The sequence below is a fragment of the Pseudoliparis swirei genome, chromosome 6 (genome assembly GCF_029220125.1).
Source record: "Pseudoliparis swirei isolate HS2019 ecotype Mariana Trench chromosome 6, NWPU_hadal_v1, whole genome shotgun sequence".
Lineage (NCBI taxonomy): Eukaryota > Metazoa > Chordata > Actinopteri > Perciformes > Liparidae > Pseudoliparis > Pseudoliparis swirei.
The window spans coordinates 23,462,699-23,480,103 of NC_079393.1; the positions used below are offsets into that span (position 1 = coordinate 23,462,699).

Genomic DNA, 17,405 nt, shown 5'->3' on the forward strand with positions numbered 1-17,405 from the left:
CTCTTAAACTAGACACAATTTGAATGTGTTCTTCATTTTAAAAAACAAGTTATCGTAATAGAAAAGATTATTGCATGAATTTAGTTTTTAAACCTACTCAACTAACAAAATCTGTTTTGAACAGGATTGCTGAATACGATTGAGAGAGGGTGTCAAGGTAAGGAAAACTTTTAAATTATGAATCTGTCTTTGTATTACTTATGAAATATAATTCTGAAACATTTAATCTCTGCAGTTTTTCATACCAACATTTTGACAAACCTCAACATGAATGCATTCTCTTTATCAACGAAGTCTGAATAAGACTTAACTTGTATGTAAAATTGTAAAGTTGAAGATGGCCTGTAACCATATACAGACATGGTTTCAATGTTGATTCGGTTAAAGTTAAAGTGATACAAATTATTTCGACTAAAAACATCAGTCGAAAATGGGAGTTCCTTTGTAATTATCTGATAGGATAAGGATAAGGAAAGGGATGTTGGCGACTCATCAGTCAGTAAAGCAGCAATAGTAAAAACATATATAAAAAATGTGAAGACAGGATATTTCTAATTTAAAACAAGACATTTAAAAATAATAAATTAAACAAAAAACACGGGCATCAATGGCTTAAAAGTCAACAAGTGCTGTGTACATGAGTATTTGGTCCCTTCGCAGCACTGTTGAGTGCTAGCTAAGTAGGGTGCTGGGTGTGGGGGTGATGGAGGAAACTACTCTGGGGAAAAAGCTGTTACTCAGCCTGTCAGTCCGGGTTTTAATAGTCCTGAATCTTCTTCCTGAATAGACATAAGCCGCCACCATGAGTACCGACGCGGAGATGGCCATCTATGGCCAGGCTTCCATTTACCTCCGGAAGCCAGAGAAGGAGAGAATTGAGGCTCAAAGCGCAGCATTTGATGCCAAGAGTGCCTGCTACGTAGGCGATGTCAAGGAGCTGTACTTGAAGGCAGCAATCATCAAGAAAGAGGGGGGCAAAGTCACCCTCACAATCCTGGATACTAAGGAGGTTGGTATCATAAAGTCAGAATCAACTGAGTAATATGATTGGTTCTCATTGTGACAAAATAAGATAAAATAAGATAATCCTCTCTTAGTCCCACAGTGGCAAAAGGGTAAAGTGTACACACTTTACCCTTTTGCTGCTGTAATCTCGTAAATCTCCCCATATTTGATCAAATATAACAATAGGCAGTAACAGTAAATAAAACACTAACAATCTACAGTAACTAATATATACAGAATAAATATGGCCATTTCCACGGTGTATTTATATTAAAATTGCACAGGTTGAAATGAATGAAGTGATTTAAGTATTTTTAAGTGATGTGTAGTCTACTGGAAGCTCAGCTGGTTGTTCCAGGAATGAAGGACTTGCGGTACCTCTCCTTCACACACCGGGGGTGAAGCAGCCGGTGTGTGAAGGAGCTGTACAGAGCTGCCAGAGTGTCCTGCATAGGGTGGGAGGTGTTGTACATCAGGGATGATAGCTTAGCTATCAGCCTCCCGTCTCCCACCACCTCCACCGTATCCAGTGGACACCCCAGCACCCCAGCACACTGCTGGCCTTCTTGACACGTGTGTTCAAATGTCATGTTTCAGGAGAGGACAGTCAAAGAAGAGGACGTCTATCCAATGAATCCTCCCAAGTATGACAAGATTGAGGACATGGCCATGATGACCCATCTCAATGAAGCCACTGTGCTGTATAACCTCAAAGAGCGTTACGCAGCATGGATGATCTACGTAAGTCAATCTAACAAAGGAGAACCATAAATATTGGAAATGACTTTATTTGGAGGAAACATAATGTTAACGGTTTAATCTTTCTGATAACTTTCAGACCTACTCTGGCTTGTTCTGTGCCACGGTGAACCCCTACAAGTGGCTCCCAGTGTACGACTCTCAGTGTGTAAATGCCTACAGAGGCAAGAAGCGTATGGAGGCTCCACCCCACATCTTCTCTGTCTCTGACAATGCTTTCCAGTTCATGGCAACTGGTAAGTCATAATCATAACAATGTAGAACATATCAATGCATGAGGTTTCTGTTGCAGTGAAACATAGTTAATTATTGTATTTCTTGTTTAACAGATAGGGAGAACCAGTCTGTTTTGATCACGTAAGTTTACTATATTTCCAATTGTTGACTTTGTTGAGGATATTCAAATATCTTGATCACATTCTTATGAGTCTTTGTCTACACCTAGTGGAGAATCTGGTGCTGGAAAGACTGTGAACACAAAGCGTGTCATCCAGTACTTTGCAACAATCGCAGTTGGTGGACCAAAGAGGGACACGTCAAAGGTATATTCCTGAGGATTACAATTTGGGGTTCTTTGCCAATGGAACATTTTCCAAGATCATTTTCTGATATCACTTCTAATACTGGATTATAGGGGTCACTTGAGGATCAGATTATTGCAGCCAATCCCCTGCTGGAAGCCTATGGTAACGCCAAAACTGTCAGGAATGACAACTCTTCTCGTTTTGTAAGTATGAAACAAATTCTACACATGTGAGAAGCCTTACTGATTGTCCATGAGGAAGGATATTAAACATCTCTTTGTTCCAAACAGGGTAAATTCATCAGAATCCACTTCGGCTCAACTGGCAAACTGGCTAGTGCTGATATTGAGACATGTAAGTAATAATACTTCTGGTGCATACAAACGATTAGGTTTGATAACTAGCCTATCTGTGACTAATGAACAATATTTGTAGATCTGCTGGAGAAGTCGAGAGTGACATTCCAGCTGGAGAAGGAAAGAGGCTACCACATCTTCTACCAGATGATGACAGCCCACATTCCTGAGCTGCTTGGTAAACATATTGAGCTGTTGCAACATTTCACCTACTTACAGTTTCCATATGAAACAAACGTATTGACATTTTCAACCTTTTTTCATCACCAGATTTGGCTCTCATCACAACCAACCCTTACGACTTCCCCATGTGCAGCATGGGTCAGATCACTGTGGCCAGTATTGATGACAAAGTTGAGCTGGAAGCCACCGATGTGAGTAATCTTCAAATCCCCAAAAAGAAATGTGTATTCGACAATACATGCAAAACTAGTCTTAAAAAGTTCATTTGTTAAAGTGAATATGTGTTGTGATAACACAACTTTTCTCTTTTCATCTCAGAATGCTATTGATATCCTGGGCTTCACCAATGAAGAAAAAATGAGCATCTACAAGATGACAGGCGCAGTACTCCATCATGGTAACATGAAGTTCAAGCAAAAACAGCGTGAGGAGCAGGCTGAACCTGACGGCACAGAGGGTGAGTAGATTGGGAACACCAGTATTAAGATAAATAAGTTCTTGATCACACTGGTTTCTGTTCATATCATGATGGAAATCACTGAACTATTTTCAGATGCTGACAAGGTTGCTTACTTGCTGGGTCTGAACTCCGCTGAAATGCTGAAGGGTCTGTGCTATCCCAGAGTGAAGGTCGGAAATGAGTATGTCACCAAGGGACAGACTGTACCTCAGGTAAACATGAATAATCAACATCCAATATCTTACAATATGTTCACAAATTCATTATCTTAGTTATACAAAAAAAGTGTGGTACAGGGATCACTAGATCAAATAAAAGTAAGTGTTTGATGTTACGACTTTCAAAGAGTTTAATCATTTCAATGATACATTTAGAATAAGTCAAGCACCATCCAATTCACCTCTCCCCTTTAAAAATACTTTTCCTGTACCGATTTGAGGTCCTTACAGTGGAGGTTTTATGTGTAGAAAAGCAAACCTCTGATTTGGGATGAAAATGTAATCATAGTTAATTGTATCTTGGATAAAATTCATTCATTTTTTAATTGTTTGTTAAATGTTTTTCTTTAGAATGACTTTCAAACACCAATAATCCATTATTTTACATAAATAGTGAACTAAGAAAATCATATTGTTATTTTTGTACAGGTGAAGAACTCAGTGCCTGCCCTGGCCAAGTCCATCTATGAGAAGATGTTCTTGTGGATGGTCATCCGTATCAACCAGATGTTGGACACTAAGCAGGCGAGGCAGTACTACATTGGTGTCCTGGATATCGCTGGATTTGAAATCTTTGACGTAAGCTTCCCACAATTCGGAGACAATACTTTTAATGACAGAATTCTTCTTATCAACATAGAGAGGTTCTGATGATTATATGTGTCCTTGCAGTTCAACACATTGGAGCAGCTGTGCATCAACTTCACCAATGAGAAACTGCAACAGTTCTTCAACCACACCATGTTTGTCCTGGAACAAGAGGAGTACAAGAAGGAGGGTATTGTCTGGGAGTTCATTGACTTCGGTATGGACTTGGCTGCCTGCATTGAGCTGATTGAAAGGGTAATCATTTCATTTTGTGATTCTATATGATTTCCTTTATTTGACCTACTGTAGTACTTAATGACATTCTTCTTCACACTTTCTTAAAGCCCATGGGCATCTTCTCCATCCTGGAAGAGGAGTGCATGTTCCCCAAGGCAACAGACGTGTCCTTCAAGAACAAGCTGTATGACCAGCATCTTGGCAAAAACAAAGCATTTGAGAAGCCAAAGCCCACAAAGGGCAAGCCTGAGGCCCACTTCTCCCTGGTGCACTATGCTGGTACTGTGGACTACAATGTCGGTGGCTGGCTGGACAAGAACAAGGATCCCCTGAATGACTCTGTCATTCAGCTGTACCAGAAGTCCAGCGTGAAACTGCTGCCTATCCTGTACCCAACTATAGTTGAAGGTATGATAATAGCTACAGTAAACTAAAAAACAGTTCAAAGTTATAGATACTGTATATGTTTAACAATAGCATGTTTTCATGTAAATAAAATGTGTAGTTCTAAGAAAGCATATCGACTTAAATGATTAACAGAGGTCGGTGGCAGCAAGAAGGGAGGCAAGAAGAAGGGTGGTTCTATGCAGACTGTGTCTTCACAGTTTAGGGTAAGGCTTAACCTTGCAAATGTATCTTCTATGTCTTATATTATATACAAACTCACAATTGCAACATGTTTTGATAAAACACCTCTTTGGATCTACAGGAGAACTTGGGCAAGCTGATGACTAACTTGAGGAGCACCCATCCTCACTTTGTGCGTTGCCTGATTCCCAACGAGTCAAAGACTCCAGGTACATAGAGAACATAATCGCAATCGATCTTTGAGGAGTGGTTTGCTTTTGTTGGTGTGGTTTACATACATCTATAGACTAACTATTAATTCAAAACATCAATTATTTACAGGATTGATGGAGAACTTCCTGGTCATCCACCAGCTCAGGTGTAATGGTGTGCTGGAAGGTATCAGAATCTGCAGGAAAGGTTTCCCCAGCAGAATTCTCTATGCTGACTTCAAGCAGAGGTATCAATACATGTTTTCAGTGAATTTTAATTTGGATTATTGACATGAAATGGTCACAAAATAACCTCTAACTCTCTCATGAAAGATACAAGGTATTGAATGCCAGTGTCATCCCTGAGGGACAGTTCATGGACAACAAGAAGGCTTCAGAGAAGCTGCTTGGGTCTATTGACGTGGACCACGAACAGTACAAATTTGGACACACCAAGGTAAGCTCTTTGTTTTGCTTGGACTCTTCAATCAAACAATACTGCAATGACAGGGCACAAGACTAAAGGCTTCCTTTTGTCCACTGCAGTCATCTTGAAAAATGAAAGACTCAATCGTGTATAGACTAAAACATAGCGTGTCTTCTTATGTTGGTATCTAGATAGATGCTAGCTGTTAGCAGCTTACAGCAGCAACGTTTTCATTTCCTCAATTCATTCTACCTCTAACTTGTTTTTTGTTTAATCAGGTGTTCTTCAAGGCGGGTCTTCTGGGTACCCTTGAGGAGATGAGAGATGAAAAACTGGCATCACTGGTCACCATGACTCAAGCTTTGTGCCGTGGTTACGTCATGAGAAAGGAGTTTGTGAAGATGACTGAGAGGAGGCATGTTGAAAACAGCTCATTCTCAATGATGGAATGAAAATCTGAAACAACATGGTCCCTAACAGCTATTTCTTGTCCACAGGGAAGCCATCTATACCATCCAGTACAACATCCGCTCATTCATGAATGTCAAACATTGGCCATGGATGAAGGTTTACTACAAGATCAAGCCCCTGCTGAAGACTGCTGAAACTGAGAAGGAGCTGTCAAACATGAAGGAGAACTATGATAAGATGAAGACTGACTTGGCTACTGCCCTGGCAAAGAAGAAGGAACTGGAAGAGAAGATGGTGTCCTTCATACAGGAGAAGAATGATCTGCAGCTGCAAGTAGCATCTGTGAGTTCACATTAAAAGACAGTTGTGCTTTTTCATGTTCTTCATTGTTGGTGTGCTAACGTCTATTTGCATTAAATGGACTAGGAAGGAGAGAACCTGTCAGATGCTGAGGAGAGATGTGAGGGTCTTATCAAGAGCAAGATTCAGATGGAGGCCAAACTCAAGGAGACAACTGAGAGACTGGAGGATGAAGAGGAAATCAATGCTGAGCTCACTGCCAAAAAGAGAAAGCTAGAGGACGAATGCTCTGAGCTCAAGAAGGATATTGATGACCTGGAGCTTACCTTGGCCAAAGTGGAGAAGGAGAAACATGCCACTGAGAACAAGGTCTGTAAATGATAATCTGTCCAGCATATTAAGTGAAATGATAATGATGAGCGCTTATTTATGAGATCTTTCTTGCACATTTAGGTCAAGAATATGACTGAGGAAATGGCCTCTCAGGATGAGAGCATTGCTAAGTTGACCAAGGAAAAGAAAGCCCTTCAGGAGTCTCATCAGCAGACTCTTGATGACCTGCAGGCTGAGGAAGACAAAGTCAACACTCTGACCAAGGCCAAGACAAAGCTTGAGCAGCAAGTGGATGATGTAAGGTTACCAAGACACTTGGATTGTAAAAGAAAGTTTGTTCTTGAATGTGATGATTAAAAACATATTGTATTTGTCCAGCTTGAAGGTTCTCTGGAGCAAGAAAAGAAATTGCGTATGGATCTTGAGAGAGCCAAGAGAAAGCTTGAGGGCGATCTGAAACTGGCCCAGGAATCCGTTATGGATCTTGAGAATGACAAGCAGCAGTCCGATGAGAAAATCAAAAAGTAAAGTTCTTTTGAATTTATACAACAACCATTCTTTTGAAAATGATGGTCAACTGCATTAACTATATGTACTTTATCTTTCATTCTTACAGGAAGGACTTTGAATGCAGTCAGCTCATCAGCAAGATTGAAGATGAGCAGTCAATGGGTGCTCAGCTTCAGAAGAAGATCAAGGAGCTTCAGGTGACATATTGTGTGACACAAAACATTACTGCACCCATTTCCTGTTGTGTATCCAAAGTGAACGTTTACTGGAAATTACACCTAATTCAACAGGCCCGCATTGAGGAACTGGAGGAAGAGATTGAGGCTGAGCGTGCTGCTCGTGCCAAGGTTGAGAAGCAGAGAGCTGACCTCTCCAGGGAACTTGAGGAGATCAGTGAGAGGCTCGAGGAGGCTGGTGGTGCCACTTCTGCTCAGATTGAGATGAACAAGAAGCGTGAGGCTGAGTTCCAGAAGCTCCGTCGTGACCTCGAGGAGTCCACTCTGCAGCATGAAGCCACTGCTTCTGCTCTTCGCAAGAAGCAGGCTGACAGCGTTGCTGAGCTGGGAGAACAGATTGACAACCTCCAGCGTGTTAAGCAGAAGCTTGAGAAGGAAAAGAGTGAATACAAGATGGAGATCGATGACCTCTCCAGCAACATGGAGAATGTTGCTAAGGCAAAGGTACACATTGCATTACGGGTCATTTCCCAAATGAATGTAAATAATAAAGCATTTCATATTATGAATGAAATATGATCACTGATCTCATGTCTCTTTTCCTCATTAGGAAATCTTGAAAAGATGTGCCGTACTCTTGAGGACCAATTTAGCGAATTGAAGACAAAGAATGATGAAAATGTTCGTCAGATCAATGACACAAGTTCACAGAAAGCTCGTCTCCTGACAGAAAATGGTAGCTACAGATTTTCATTGAATGATCTGTTGTGCATTTTATTAAGAATTGTAGCATGAACTAATGTATCATGACTTCTTACACACAAGGTGAGTTCAGCCGTCAAGTTGAGGAGAAGGAAGCCCTTGTTTCCCAGCTGACCAGAGGCAAACAGGCCTTCACTCAGCAGATTGAGGAGCTGAAGCGACAGATTGAAGAAGAGGTTAAGGTAAGAAACACTTGAGAAAGTGTCAATTGGTTTCATTCATTTTGGAGTTTAGAAATGTTCTAAATTCATGAATAATGTTTACAACAGGCCAAGAATGCTCTTGCCCATGGACTGCAATCAGCTCGCCACGACTGTGATCTGCTGAGGGAGCAGTTTGAGGAGGAGCAGGAGGCCAAGGCTGAGCTGCAGCGTGGAATGTCCAAGGCCAACAGTGAGGTGGCTCAGTGGAGATCTAAGTATGAAACTGATGCCATTCAGCGCACTGAGGAGCTTGAGGAATCCAAGTGAGTAACATTCAAACAATCCAATGGCCAAATCAGAAGTGTAATGTTCCAGGGATTTTCAACTCCATCATTTTGTGAATATTATCTTTTTTGTAAGTGCATGTAAGAAAATTCTACATTTTTTCAACAGGAAAAAGCTGGCCCAGCGCCTTCAGGAGGCTGAGGAACAGATTGAGGCAGTGAATTCCAAGTGTGCTTCTCTTGAGAAAACCAAACAGAGACTCCAGAGTGAGGTGGAGGACCTCATGATTGATGTGGAGAGGGCCAACGGTCTGGCTGCCAATCTTGACAAGAAGCAGAGGAACTTTGACAAGGTAGCATTGTTTACTTTGTGGGGCCGAGCCATTCAAACAATGAAATAGATATATAGTTGTCTCTATAGTGTTACATCACCAACTGACCTGTAGTAATTGTGTTATTCAGGTGTTGGCAGAGTGGAAACAGAAGTATGAGGAGGGTCAGGCAGAGCTTGAGGGAACACAGAAGGAGGCGCGTTCTCTCAGCACTGAGCTGTTCAAGATGAAGAACTCTTATGAGGAAGCTCTTGATCAACTGGAGACCATGAAGCGTGAAAATAAGAACCTGCAACGTAAGTTCTGTTTCACATGTGTATGTGTTATTTAAAAGTTATTTTAAAGCTTAACAATACAAAACAAATGTATCTATCTGCAGAGGAGATCTCAGATCTGACTGAACAGATTGGTGAGACTGGCAAGAGCATCCATGAGCTTGAGAAGTCCAAGAAGCAGACAGAGACAGAGAAGTCTGAGATCCAGACAGCTCTTGAAGAGGCTGAGGTATGTTATCTTTTCAAATATTAAATTAAATTTTCAATCATGTGACAAACTTTAAAAGGTTTAAAGGCAGACATTAATATTTCATTCTTTGATCTCATCAGGGAACTCTGGAACATGAAGAGTCTAAGATCCTGCGTGTCCAGCTGGAGCTCAACCAGATTAAGGGTGAGGTGGACAGGAAGCTGGCAGAGAAGGATGAGGAGATGGAGCAGATCAAGAGGAACAGCCAAAGAGTGACAGACTCCATGCAGAGCACTCTGGATGCTGAGGTCAGGAGCAGGAACGATGCCCTGAGAATCAAGAAGAAGATGGAGGGAGACCTGAATGAGATGGAGGTTCAGCTGAGCCACGCCAACCGCCAGGCTGCTGAGTCACAGAAGCAGCTGAGAAATGTCCAGGCACAGCTGAAGGTATGTAAGACATAGAGTTGTACTGACTATGGTCAGTACATGGACCTTTTGGCATTGATGCTAATATTTTCATGATATTGTTTTACTAGGATGCACAGCTGCACCTTGATGATGCCCTCAGAGCCCAGGAAGACTTCAAAGAACAAGCTGGCATGGTGGATCGTAGAAACGGTCTCATGATGGCTGAAATTGAGGAACTTAGAGCTGCTCTGGAACAGACAGAGAGATGCCGCAAAGTCGCAGAGCAGGAGCTGGTGGATGCCAGTGAGCGTGTTGGACTGCTGCACTCTCAGGTAAACAAGCTCTATAATCCCTCCAATAATTCAAACGTCTCATGAGATTTACAATATCGTAAAAATCATGCATATGATGACTTACGTGAGAATATAATTTTATCTTTTAGAACACAAGTCTTCTGAACACCAAGAAGAAGATTGAGACTGACCTTATCCAGGTCCAAGGTGAAGTGGATGACACTGTTCAGGAAGCAAGGAATGCAGAGGAGAAGGCCAAGAAGGCCATCACTGATGTAGGTTTAAAATGCATTTGTTCTTACTCCAATGTGTTTTTTTCCCCCGCAAAATAACATGTTATTTGTCTCCTCTAGGCTGCTATGATGGCTGAGGAGCTGAAGAAGGAGCAGGACACTAGCTCTCACCTGGAGAGGATGAAGAAGAACCTGGAGGTCGCTGTTAAGGACCTGCAGCACCGTCTGGATGAGGCTGAGAACTTGGCTATGAAGGGTGGCAAGAAGCAGCTCCAGAAGCTTGAGTCAAGGGTAAGAAAGTCATGTTAAGACTTGCACAGTGGAAGCAGGACTTTAAAACAATACGGATACTTATTCATCTTCTTATTGTTTTTTGAAGGTACGTGAGCTGGAGACAGAGGTTGAGGGTGAACAGAGACGCGGAGCAGATGCTGTTAAGGGTGTCCGCAAATATGAGAGGAGAGTGAAGGAGCTCACCTATCAGGTACTTTCACTTTGATAGTAAACATTTACAGCACAACATTATTAAATATACTTCCCATTACAAATATTTAAACTTACACATCTATATTTCTTCTCTTACAGACTGAAGAGGACAAGAAAAATATCTCCAGGCTGCAGGACCTGGTTGACAAGTTGCAGCTCAAGGTGAAAGCCTACAAGAGGCAGTCTGAGGAAGCGGTAAGGACACATTATTCACTCTTTTAACAATGCAAACGTCCTATTATTCTAAAATGATATATCACTCTTTAATACTGACAGGTAGATATGTCAGAATGATTTTGAACTAACATACAATGTTAAATTGAAGTTAATATTCATAAAAGTAAAAGTACAGGAAAAGCATTAATTTTTGCATACATTTTCTTACTGAAATGTAACCATTAAACTATATCTCTGTTATTCTAGGAGGAGCAGGCCAATACTCACCTGTCTAAGTGCAGGAAGGTCCAGCATGAGCTGGAGGAGTCTGAGGAACGTGCTGACATTGCAGAGTCCCAGGTCAACAAACTGAGAGCAAAGAGCCGTGACTCTGGCAAGGTAACTCTACAATTCTGTTCAATCAAATCAAATTTCAGTTCATGTGACAGAACACTACTGTGAGTTAAGTTTGATTAAAACCAACCTAATCAAACCCTGTCTTTGTCTGTTCATAGGGAAAAGAAGCTGCCGAGTAAAGTACACTGTCTGATCAGTCGTTTCTTATCATATAATATGATGTGAAATATACTCTCAAAAATAAATGTTTTCACTTTCACTCAACTTGCTGTCTGCCATTTTTTCCATGATATTGTTTCTCCCAAGAGATAAGTTATATACTGGGAAACTCGGTATCCAGAACTCAAATTTGTAATAAGAAGTAATATACTACCCGGCTGACCAGGCTTTATCAACAAAAGTACACAAATTTGTTTGTAATGGTTGGCCACAGAATTAAGTATGTTGATTCTCATTGTCATTTGTGTCACTCTCTGGTACTGTAACAAACGCTGAAGTCTACCTTCAAGTGTCATATTTGACCCTTTATCATTTTAATGTTCAAACCAAGTCAAAAGGATGCCTCTGCATGCCCTGATGCCCTTTTGACCTGAACAACTTGACAGAGATACATGGCTGAGTTCTCACGTGATATTTTGTTCCGTGAATGCCAGAGGCAAAAATTGTGAAGGAATACAAGTCTGTACTTTAAGTGAATAGCAATGCTTCTGTGTCATGGCTCCTACACACCGGCCCCTAATCGTTTCTGGCAGCGCACAAAACAATTAATCTTACATTTACATCAGGAGCCATTACAACAGAAAATAAAACAAAAGTACCCCCTAAAACAGACGGTTTCATAATAACTTCCTATAACCCTGATGAGGCACCGTGTATGGTTCTGGGGTTTGCCTTTATTGGTCACTTGCCTCACAAAGAAGACAAATGTTTGTCACTGGGCTTTCAATTATGCTTGTCTTGGTTTGCAGACAAACAGCACTAGTCCTTTCTTATCAGGAAATATCTCAGGAACTCTTCCGAGTAACCAGGAACTTCGTGGAGCTGTAGCATCTGCTACAAGTACAATGTCTCCATGAACAAGATTTCGTCTTTCCTTACTCCACCTTTGTCGCTCCTGTAACAAAGGCAAATACTCCTGCTGCTCTCTCCATCTCTTCCACTCTCCCTCGTAGAGCTCCGCCCTCAGACTCAAGCTCCTTCTTCAGGCTCTGGAGCCGACTGGTTAATGCTGCTCTCTGATTGGCTAACTCCTCCCTGAGCTCTTCACTCCTGTGTTCGCTGAGCCTCAGCGATTCCTCCAGGTTTTTTATAGAAATATGGCTAACAGGGGCAGCGGGGTAGCCACTCCCCAGCTCATCCCTGTATTGTTGAAGAGGGCCATTAATCACCCACCCCAATAGGGTTTTAATAGCATATGGCCCATTTTCACGGCTGTTGATTACATCCCCTGGTTCCATTAACTTTGATGCGTTTGTGCCAATCAACAAATCGACATCAGCATTAATTCGAGGAATTTCTAGACCTTTCAGGTAAGTCCATTTTGTCAACTCTTCTTCGGAAATTATATTGTTTGTCGACACTGGCATTTTCTTCTGCGTGAACAGCTTAGGAAGCTCAAAGAACTGATTTTTGGCAAGTTCCGAGATTTCCAAGCCTTCGACAACGCAACATGTAACAGTACTGCTGTGACCCATTGTACTTAGATGAACCTTTGTATTTCTTCCTTTGATGTTCAGCTTTTCCATTAGACGTTCAGAACAGAAAGTGTCAGTACTTCCTGGATCCAGGAATGCATAAGTTTGTATGATTTTGTTTCCCTTTTTACACTTAACATTGACGGGTAAGATTGGAAGGATGCCGTTACTGCCTCCGGCCCCTGTATGACCACAAGTTGAGACAGTCGTGCCACTCACTGACAATTCCTTTGGCTGATCTTCGCCTTTGCTTCCTTCTCTTGTGTTAATGTGCAAAGTGCAGGGATGACGTTGATTGCACACTTCGCAAGACAAGCGCTTATTGCAACTCCTATTAATGTGTCCTGTGTGCATGCACCCAAAACAAACCATCTTTTCTTTTAGAAAGTCCAATTTTTCCCTATGGGTTCTTTTCCTTAAGGGTATACAGTGCTCCAATGCATGTCCCCCATTACAATATATACAGGAAATATTGACGGCTGTATGTGACACATTTTCTCTTTGAGTCTGAATGCTTCTTCGGGTTTCATTCATAGCGGCCCAGCGGCCACGGAGACAACGGTTGCAAAACTACTTCTTGTGAATTGTGAACCCGGTCGTGACCTCACTTTGTCGCCTCCTTCATGTACACCACCCTGAGGGTCCTGGATGTTTCCGAAGACGGGATCAGAAATCACCTTTACCTCGTGCTCAATGAATTTGGCAATGTCCTTAAAGTCAGATCTGCGACCTTTTGTCTCAGAGATGTCACATGCAGCTGCCCTCCATTTCTCTCTGAGCTTGTAGGGAAGCTTCTGCATTGCCATTTTCATATTTGCTGGCATGTTGAGTTCCTCCAAATAGTGCAATTCCTCCATAGCATTGCAACATTCTCTTACACACAATGCATATGCCTGCAGCCCTTCCACATCTTCTGCTCTAACAGCAGGCCATCCAATGATCTTGTCCATGTAGGCAGCTGTGACTTTTAATTCATCTCCAAAGTGTGTTCGAAGAAGGTCTTTGGCCACAGAGTACCCTATCTCTGGAGCCATGTGCTGGCAGCTACGTACCAGATCTCGAGGCTGCCCTCTGGTGAATTGCTCCAGATAGTATAGACAGTCCCCTGGTTTTGTCTTAGCTTCCACATAATGCTCAAATGCTCTGATAAAGGATCTGCAATGAAGTGGATCACCAGCGAAAGTAGGAATTTCTCTTTGTGGAAGAGACTGAGAGTTCTGTGTCTGTATAAGGAGTGCTGTTACTTCATTTTGTCTTTGTAACAGACTGTAGAGCTCTCCAGGTATTTGAGGATTGCCTTGAGATGGTGTTGCTTGATAAACACCAAGATTTACATCCGATTGGTGTGTTTTTATTTGATCGGATGTTCCTGTCTGATTAACGGCTCTGGTTGGTTGAGTGTTGGCAGAGATGGAATACTTCTGTGGAATTGATTCTTCTTGCTGTGGTTTGTACGGTGTGGCTTGAGGATTTAATGCAGTTCCTTTTTTGAAATAGGATTCCATTCCATCTGAATGTGCTTTTGAAACACAATCACTTTTTGCAGCATTCAACACTGCTAGCTTTGCCATAGTTGCTGCTATTTCAGTGTCAAATTCAAGTTTTTCCCTTTCCCTCCTTAATTGCTCCCCTTGCTCTTCCAGAGCATGTTTCTTTTGTAGAGCTGCAGCACGCGCCACAAGCACAGCCTTTTCTGCCTCTGCTAAAAGGCAAATGCTCGACACTGAAGAGCTGCTGCTACCTAATGAGACATTACTAGTTCGCCCTGAGCGTTTGCTGAAAGTATTGGATCCAACATTTGAAATGCTGTCCTGCAGCTTAACATCAACCCCATCATGATCACCTTCAGTTGTAGGGTCCTTTCCATTAAGGAGCCACTCATTCACATCAGTAATAAATAGATTGATTTTGAGCATTTTTAGTTTGAACCACATTTCCTGAATTTCCACCTCCTCCTTCGGTAAAACCATCAACAACATTTCATGTTTAACCTTTGCTTCCCCACAGAGAACATTGCATTTTTCAAATGTACCTTTGACCTCTTCGACATAACCTTTGTCACTCATCAAACCCAAAATTGTCTCTCTGAGACTGCATGCTCTTTGAAGAGTCCCTTTTCTGTCCTTTTGCAGATTCATGATCTTTTCCATGAGGGCTTTTTCTGTTAATTTAACAGTCCGTTTCGTCGTAGAGAAGTCCATGGTATCTGCATCAGCTACGTGTCCTTCCATTGTCCGTGATGCAAATCAGTTCTGAATGTTCGCTCTGGCTCATACAGTCACCAACAGCTCACCTCTGCCCACGCAGCTCCAACACGGCGCCGTTCTGACGCAGCTTCACCGCGCTGCCGCTGCAACTTCAGCGCCGGTCCTGTAGGTCCGCGATGATGCCGATTCACCGCACTGCCACTGCAACTTCAGCGCCGGTCCTGTAGGTCCGCTATGATGCCGATTCGCCGCAGTGCCGCTGCAACTTCAGCGCCGGTCCTGTAGGTCCGCTATGATGCCGATTCACCGCACTGCCGCTGCTCCTGTAGTGCAACACTGTTGCCGCTTCACCGCACTGCCGCTCCGCCGCCCTGACGCCGATCCCGTTCCAACGGCTGATAGTTGGCTGCACCAGGTGTTCCCGTCACGTTCTTTCGACGCTGCTCCTCCACGAGCCGAGTTTTTGACTTAAAGTGTAATGCCCCCATTACCTGTTTAACGTGGGCCACTACTGGCTGCTCATTGTCGAAGGTTTAGACGCGTTTTTAGTAAGACCAAGAGTCCCGATAATTTCTCCTGTGGTTTTATTAACAATCATTATTTTCGTACAGACCTGGCTCACATTCCGACGGTCAAAAACTGTCAGGTCTCGTCAATCAGCAACACCTGGCCTCCCACTTCACCTCATTAAGTAGGGACAAATGACACCTTAAAGCAAACTTGCCCCACCTGGTGGTGGGAGGTCCAAAGTAACAAAAACATAAGAAAATGGCTCCTAAAGTGTGTTTACAGGGTGTATAGGTGTGTAGGAATTCCTGAGGTGTTTTTGTTTGATTACTGAAGGTCCCGTGTGTATAGGAGATAGATACAGGTTGGCTGTATCAGGTTAAGAGATAAGTCAGCATCTCTCAAAAGGGAAGACAATTAGCCACCCATCCTGGGTGTTTTCCCACCCTGTCTGTGTGTCACGCCTCACAGCCTGTCCATAATCAATGAAATGTGCAGATATGACTGCGTTGCAAGAGGGCGCACCAACTGACCATCCATTCTTCTCACTCGGTCGAAGACTGAGCGTAGAGTATCGTCCCGAGACTGCTCTTACATGGAGTAGAACTCGGGTTCTCCCTCCCTGTCTGCAGTGTCGGACAACCTCGAATCACCGCTGAGCACAGAGCACATACCAAATGACCCTGTCTGCCGTGAACACACCTCTGCAGCCTGCCCCATTAACTTGTTAAACCCCGGCCTATCTGTTTCCATGTTTACGGGGTGCGTAAGGTGTCAGTTAACCGCAACCTTCACGTTATGCTTTCCCGCCCCCCGTGTCTAATTTCCGCTGACACTGTTGGAACCAGTTTATTTTCATACGTTATGTGCTCTCTAGCAACTCCTAGTGGCGTTTGTGGATAGCTGCACTAGGTAGATTATAAACACGGAGTAACCGGAAGTGACATTCAGGAAGTCCGCTTTTGGCCCACGAGCTCACGGAGTTACAATCTGTTGACAATCTGCGCAATCCACGCCTTAAGGTCCACTAAATCGGCTTCATCCGTGAGTTATACCCAGTTACCATTTATATTAACATGTTTACGTTAATATGTCTTTGTTTTGAATACAGTTTTGGTTATTATTAGTTAATGGTCAAACACTTGATGATGTAGAATTGTATTTACAAAAGCATATGTTTTGTGCTCTTTTTTCAAGATAGAAAAGCTACACCTTATTTCATTACCATGTAAACTAAGTCAGAGGTTCCAGATGAACATGAAGGAGAAAGCTCACAACCTGGTGTTGAAACAGAGTCATCTCTCTCCATCGCTCCAGAACATCTCGCTCTTCACGCTCATCAACCAGCTCTTGAGTCAGCTTAGATGCAGCAAGGGCCCGTGCTAAAGCAGAGGCAGCCAAAACTAGGTTGGCCTTCATAGAAAAAGAAAGTGAACTCAGAATTGAGAAAGCCAAGCTGGAAGCCAGAATTGACTCCATCAACCTACAGCGAGAAGCTGAAGCTGCCAATGCAGAAGCTGTAGTGCTGGAGAGAGCAGCTGCAGATATGAATGGCTCTGAAGGTAGCAAAGATATGGAAATATTGCCTTTTCAAGAATGTGCACAGAAAAGAACATACGACTATGTGACCCACCATGCACAGGGACCTAGTGAGGAGAAGGATGTGTACCCCTTACGTCCAATAATCACACCCCAGCACGACGACACAGCTCCAGCCCAGTTGCTCATCATTAATAGGAGACCAAGGTACCAACAAAGGAACACACATCAGCTTCCCACAGATGTGTTACAGCCAAGGAATTTTGACCAT

General features: G+C 42.7%; 1 protein-coding gene across 1 annotated transcript; it reads left to right on the forward strand.

Moving 5' to 3' along the window:
- The first annotated feature begins 139 nt into the window (after positions 1-139).
- On the forward strand, positions 140-11,451 carry LOC130194735 (myosin heavy chain, fast skeletal muscle-like). Its single transcript, XM_056415856.1, has 40 exons — positions 140-157; positions 788-1,009; positions 1,603-1,746; positions 1,844-2,000; positions 2,094-2,121; positions 2,210-2,306; positions 2,399-2,491; positions 2,579-2,642; positions 2,724-2,822; positions 2,915-3,018; positions 3,146-3,284; positions 3,381-3,499; positions 3,935-4,084; positions 4,178-4,348; positions 4,438-4,738; positions 4,871-4,941; positions 5,040-5,127; positions 5,240-5,357; positions 5,443-5,566; positions 5,815-5,951; positions 6,034-6,289; positions 6,374-6,616; positions 6,701-6,877; positions 6,959-7,104; positions 7,197-7,287; positions 7,381-7,769; positions 7,875-8,002; positions 8,092-8,210; positions 8,298-8,494; positions 8,625-8,808; positions 8,918-9,083; positions 9,167-9,291; positions 9,393-9,701; positions 9,791-9,994; positions 10,105-10,230; positions 10,309-10,479; positions 10,568-10,672; positions 10,774-10,869; positions 11,098-11,229; positions 11,346-11,451. The coding sequence occupies exons 2-40, from the start codon at positions 803-805 to the stop codon at positions 11,364-11,366; spliced, it is 5,796 nt and encodes a 1,931-aa protein (XP_056271831.1). The 5' UTR covers positions 140-157; positions 788-802; the 3' UTR covers positions 11,367-11,451.
- The last annotated feature ends 5,954 nt before the right edge of the window (positions 11,452-17,405 follow it).

Bases quoted from the DNA above. Each gene is read 5' to 3' on its own strand.
- LOC130194735 (XM_056415856.1), top strand. From the start codon at position 803: ATGAGTACCGACGCGGAGATGGCCATCTATGGCCAGGCTTCCATTTAC. The intron at 2,001-2,093 runs GTAAGTCATAAT...CTTGTTTAACAG, and splicing joins TTTCCAGTTCATGGCAACTG to ATAGGGAGAACCAGTCTGTT. The intron at 5,952-6,033 runs GCATGTTGAAAA...TCTTGTCCACAG, and splicing joins GTGAAGATGACTGAGAGGAG to GGAAGCCATCTATACCATCC.